We start from the raw sequence: 6,000 nt of genomic DNA on the forward strand, positions 1-6,000 counted from the left end.
CCTAAAATCAATGTGGTTGAAATTAAATAATAAGCTCCAAAGTCTTTTAGTTCTGTTTCTGAGTTCTGATTTAGATTTTATTAGAAATTCGATTAAATAGTGCCTGTTTTAATTTTCAGGTTTATAATTAAATGGTTTTATTATTTAATTTTTTTATTAATAGTAAATGTAATGTTACAATAAGTGTAAACTAATACACAAAAGGTACATAGGTTAACATAGGTTAACAGCACAGTGTTCCAATTTTTCTGTAACTAAGCAGACATTGTTCAACTTTCAAACTGATAATTCATAGCTCATTTAGTATTAGTATCAAGACAGACTAATTTAAATACCCTTGAATTTAAAAAACAAGAGCAAATTAAAGTTTCTAGTGAAAGTGCTCCGACTAAGGGTTTCCAGATTAAAAGTGAAGCCAGGTATTTTAGATAGAGTTCGAAGGGAGATATTAATTTTCAGTTATGTATTGAAGTAAAGGGAACCATATACCAACAAAACTCTCATGAGCTTCTCAGACGTAGCAGTAGTGTTATTGGAGATGTTTGTGATCTTTTCCATGATGAAATGATCCCACAATTTGTCTCTCCAGGCTGAGATGGATGGAGAATTATGTGATTTCCAAATCGTAGATATGGTAAGTCTAGCAACAGCTAACAGTATAGATACAAGTTCCTGGAATTTGAGTAGAATTTGAGTCTGGTAGATTCAACGGAAGAGTACCTGGGTCTAGTGGGAGTTTCATGTTTGTGATCTTGTCTATTTCCTCTAGAATCTGTTTCCAGAAGATTTGAATGGAAGGACAACTCCACCAGCAATGGAAGAAACTACCACTATCTCTGCAATGTTCCCAGCACAACTGACTGTATGTTGGATTGATATGGTGTAATTTAACAGGAGTGTAGTACCAGCGTGTAGTAAGTTTGAAAAACTGTAGCCTAATACTAAAGGTTTTAGTTTTGTTAGCTGAGGAATTCCAGATTGAGGACCACTGTTGAGGGGACAGAACAGAACCTAAGTCAGATTTCCATGATTTTTTATTTTTGAAGATAATATCTCTCTCTGATTCAAACAAAATTTTATATAAGTGTTTGAGAAAGAGTCCACTATTCTTTCAAAGTCTGTTTTGGGTCTGGAGAACGTATCTGAAGATTTAAGATGATCTAGAAGGCTCTTTAGTTGATAATATTGTAGCCAGAGGATTTTCATGCCTGTTTTCTCCTCATAATAGCTCTTAGGGTATAGTGATCCTTTTGGAGCAAGGTCTTGAATCCAAGTGAAGTCAGAGGTGAGCCAAATAAAAAAGGCCTCCCGGTCCATCCCTGGGGGGAACCATGATTGACTTATATACGTGGAAAGAGGCAATAACTTCGGGGGAATCTCTTTCTTTCTATGATCCCAAACTTTCAGTGGGTGAAGATAAGAAAGGATTATTAGCAATTATTTTAGGACGAAGAGATGGAGAGATCAAAAAAATCTCTTGAAGAGTAAAAGGCCAAGTATATGACTGTTCAAGTAATATCCAGTTCATCGTGTATGTCCGTTGTAACATCATTACTATGTTAGAAAGAACAGCCGTCGGATGATAATGGCGCAATGAAGGTAGCCCTAGACCACCTTTTGAAATTGGTCTTGAGAGGTGACGTCTGTCGATTCTGGAACGTTTGGAGGCCCATAAAAAGGAAGTAAGAGTGCTTTGCCATTTGATTATTTCAACGTCCGGAATATGTATAGGTAATGCTCGGAAAAGGAAGAGAAAGCTAGGAAATAAAAAGCTTTGGATGAGTTGCATACAATCTGCTAAGGATAGTTTTAAAGCATTCCAGTCTTGGATTCGGCTTTGAATATCAGTATGCAGTTTTTTGAAACTAGAGTCAAAGAGTTTGTTAAGTTCCAACAGTATCTGAATTCCCAAGTGTCTCCAACCTGCAGAGATCCATTTGTAAGGAAAGGAAGTAGTCAACTCTTCTCTTGTCATTTTTGATATGGTGACTGGGTAAATTTCAGATTTCTGTGAGTTCAGCTGTAATCCAGATATGACCCCAAATTAGTCAATGATGGAGATGATTGGAAGTGAGTTCCTAGGATCTGTTACATAAAGCGTTGTATCGTCTGCGTATAAAGTCAGCTTGTGTTCGAACCACCAATAGTGACTCCTGAAAACCCTGGGGTCCTACGTAGCTTTTCTGCAAGAGGTTCAACAGCTAATGCGAAGATAAGAGGTGAGAGACGGCACCTTTGCCTGGTACCCTGGGTGGGGTAGAAGAAAGATGAGTTGGTACCATTGATTCTCACCATGGATTTTGGATGATGGTAGATAGAATGCAGAGCCGTTAGGAAGTTCTGGCCAAAGCCCAAATTATGCAGTAACTCCATTACATATGGTATTTCAATGGAGTCGAAGGCTTTCTCGAAATCCAGGGCTAAGATTAACTTTTCAGAACGATCTTTCTTCCCATTCCAGATGATGTTGAGGGTGCATCTGATATTATCTGTTATCTGTCCTCCTGGTATAAATCTGGTCTGATCTTCCATCACGAGTTCTGAGATAATGGATTTAAGACGATTTGCAAGGATTGTGGAGAATAGCTTAGCATCATTGTTTAGCAAAGCTATGGGTCGGTAGGAGGCTGGGTTCATAGGATCCTTTTTTTCCTTTGGGATCAACTACAATCGATGATTCTGACCAGGATGGAAGAGCAACTCTCGTTGTCAATATCTCATTACATAAAGACAGAAGGGGTGAGAGTAGCGTTGTTCTAAAGGTCTTATAAAACTCCACCGGGAGTCCATCAAGACCCAGAGATTTATGCACCTTCATTTGTTTTATTGCATCTGTTAGTTCTTGAGCCGAGATTATTTTATCTAAATACTCCACTTGTGATATGGATAATTTTTTCATTGGTGTTAGATTGTCCAAGAAGGAGCATATTACTGTCTGGGAGGGGTAACCTGAAATATATAATTTTTCATAGTATTCCACGAAGGCAAAAGCAATATCTTTTGATAAGGTGTGAGTTCTACCATCAGGAGACTTCAGGGCCCCCACAACAGCTTTTTTCCATCTTTCACTCTCCAAGCCAGCAAACGTGTGTTTTTGGCGAATTTGTGCAAGAATTTCTGTTTCATAAATAGAAGGTTACGTTGAACTTGTGTAGTTTCCAGGGAGTCTAGGATCTTACGTTGTTGCTTGAAGCTCATCATATGTTGATTTCCTTCCTGTCCTTTTGTGTTCTCTTTCCAAGGAGGTGATATGTTCCATCGTCATTAATCTCAATCTTTCTTTTTCTTTTCACAGGTGTGAGGTAGAGGATATGATGAATCACCGTAGAACTGCCTTCATTGCATTCCATCTGATACAAATGGATGTTCCAGTTTCATTATTTTCCTTGAAGAAGTCTGTCTTTTTCTAGCTGTTCTTTTATTTGAGAATTCAATAAAATAGATGTATCCATCGTCCATTGTTTATCTGTTGTGTGATTTGTTGTTGTTTGGAGATGACATTCCAACCAGGCATGGTCTGATAGATGCCTGGGGCCTATATTGGCAGAGTGAAGGTGAGGTATCAGAGAGGAGGAAATTAAAATATAATCCAGTCTAGTGAAAACACAATGTCGGGCTGAAAAATACGAGTAGTCTCGGGTCAGCGGATGTAGAAATCTCCAGGTATCACATAAAATAAAGGATGCCAAAAGACCAGCCAGTTTAGTTTGGGCAGTTGATGCTCTGCTGTTAGTGTGTTTACTAGAGGAGCGATCTAGGTAATTATCAACAATAAAGTTCAGGTCTCCTCCTATCACCATATTTCCTTCCCCAAACACTTGCAGCTTTGAGAGGACCTCTTGTAGGAAAGAGATTTGGTTGTTATTAGGAGCATATAAGGATGAAAACGTCCATTTTTTCCCTTCAATGGATCCTTTTACAAACAGAAATCTGCCCAAGGGATCTTTTACACCTTTGAATCTAGAATGAAGTTTACTTTTTTGGCCATCAATATCCTTTGAAGATCCCGGAGTCAGGAACTGAATAGGGAAATAGGGTGTCTTCAAAGCAGGATGAGTGCTAGAATGCAGGTGTGTTTCCTGTAGGAAAAGAATGTCAGGGCATATCTGTTTGACAATTAAATGGTTTTATGATGTTATTTTTTATATGTATTTAATTTTTTTTAATTAACATTTATATGTATTTAATTAACTACTCTGTTAAAATTCTATATTTGTTCATCCAGTTGGAATGTTTTAACATCTATACATTCAACTGAAAAATGATTTGCTGTGTGAACTTGTATCTGGTCGTGAACCACAATAAATTATATTCAAGCCCCAATGTCACACAGAACGGAGAGAGGGGGAAAGGAACATAAATGTAAAAAGAAACTGACTGCTAAATAAACCAAAATGGAAGCTAAGGAATAGTGGTTCCTAGAAAAACAGCAGTCTGCAAGAAGGCAGGAAATGTTGGAGAAGAAGGTAGCTGTCAGCAGTGGATGGGAAGCTGCAACTTTGTCCCCATTTCTATCATTGATGAGAGAAACATTCATTAAAGATGCCCTCCTCTGAATGAGAATTCTTAAGAGAGCTGATAAAAATTATTTATCCTTTTAACAGCAGCACTGAAAAAATGCACAACAGACAAGCATGCTTACAGGCTGTATTGCATTCTCAAATCTTACCTATATGCCACACTGTTAATACCGCCTGTATCACTCACTGCTTTTCCTGGGGATTGAGGTGAGCTTTGTGGATTCTATAAAGCAACAGAAGCCAATGTGAGACCTACAGCCTTAAAGTCATATTCATACATGTTTGTTCTATTCACCAAGTATACTTGTCTTTCCCCCTTCAAAAACTTAACATACCTGTACTTGATGCATCTGGGATCTCAATATAAGCTATTGGTAAGTCTGCCTGCACCACTATAGCTGTGATTTGAAATGCTGAACTAATAATACTGCCCTCCTTCAAACTTTGCAGCTATTTGGAGAAATAAACATTAAGAAGGCCACCTCTTCTATCTATTTCAAACAGTAAGAAATCAGTACTGTTTTCTTAAATCAGTGTCGCTCTTTGATGTAAATGAGGAACCTGTAGTTCATGGGTCACATGCCATGAAGTTTTTAAAAATAAAATCTCTGCTCTCATAAGACACCTGCAATGATTCAAAGGAAAACGTAGAAATATATAGTATCAACAAGTTCTGCATGCTCTAAATCAACAGGCAAGTCATACTTGGTATTGCTGAAATATGGAAATTATCACAGATCACCTAGCCGCAATTAGATTTTTAATGAGGCCACTGCTGGAGAAGACCCCAAGGCTCAATACAGTTACACTCATCTGCTCTGAATTTCTAAAAGATTTTCTCCCCTTGACAGTTTACAGAATATTTCCTCCCTCCCATTTCATCCTAAAATATAATTAAATTATTTCCTGCAATGCTATGGATATTGTTTTAATCAAAGAGGACTGATTTCATTCCAGTAAGGTCCAAGATCATCTTCATCTAGGTAGTTATTTTGCTCTAAACAATAAATAGAAAAATAACATAAAGCTCTAGCCTTACTTCAGATTTTTTTTTCAAATCTTCTCTAGCTGCTCCAAAACGTTTTGTCAGTCTGGCAATTTTAGCCTTGAAACGAGAGGACGGGAAATAAGATGTGATATCAATTTACCTTAACATCAGATTTATTTACTCTATTCTTGCTTACAATCAAGTACAGGAAACTGTATTTACAATAATATATAAATCATATTTACAAACAGGTAGTATGGGTTTACAAAAGTAATCTTATTCATTTTTGCACTGCTACTTTTTATTTTATATATGCACACACATTTATGTCTATACATATACACACATTTATACATATAAAGTAAGTTGTTTCATTATCTGTGGCTTCTACAAAACTATCACAGGAAATGCAAAACTACAGCAATATTTTAGGTAATACGGCAATCTGCCACTGGCAAGGCTTTCAATGGTTATTATTAGATAACACAGAAT

At 37.1% G+C, this 6,000-nt stretch overlaps 1 protein-coding gene across 3 annotated transcripts in view; it reads right to left on the bottom strand.

Moving 5' to 3' along the window:
* The window catches only part of ATF7IP (activating transcription factor 7 interacting protein), a 133,174-nt gene that overhangs the window by 46,866 nt on the left and 80,308 nt on the right, over window positions 1–6,000 (bottom strand). For all 3 annotated transcript variants that reach the window (XM_015419724.1, XM_015419726.1, XM_015419727.1), the window contains exons 6-7: window positions 5,560–5,625; window positions 4,670–4,743 (exon numbers count right to left, since the gene is read on the bottom strand). In XM_015419724.1, coding sequence (XP_015275210.1) covers window positions 4,670–4,743; window positions 5,560–5,625 — 140 coding nt within the window. The remainder of the gene's footprint in view (window positions 1–4,669; window positions 4,744–5,559; window positions 5,626–6,000) is intronic.

The sequence above is a fragment of the Gekko japonicus genome, unplaced genomic scaffold, assembly GCF_001447785.1.
Source record: "Gekko japonicus isolate JY-2015 unplaced genomic scaffold, Gekko_japonicus_V1.1 scaffold1853, whole genome shotgun sequence".
Classification (NCBI taxonomy): Eukaryota; Metazoa; Chordata; class Lepidosauria; order Squamata; family Gekkonidae; genus Gekko; species Gekko japonicus.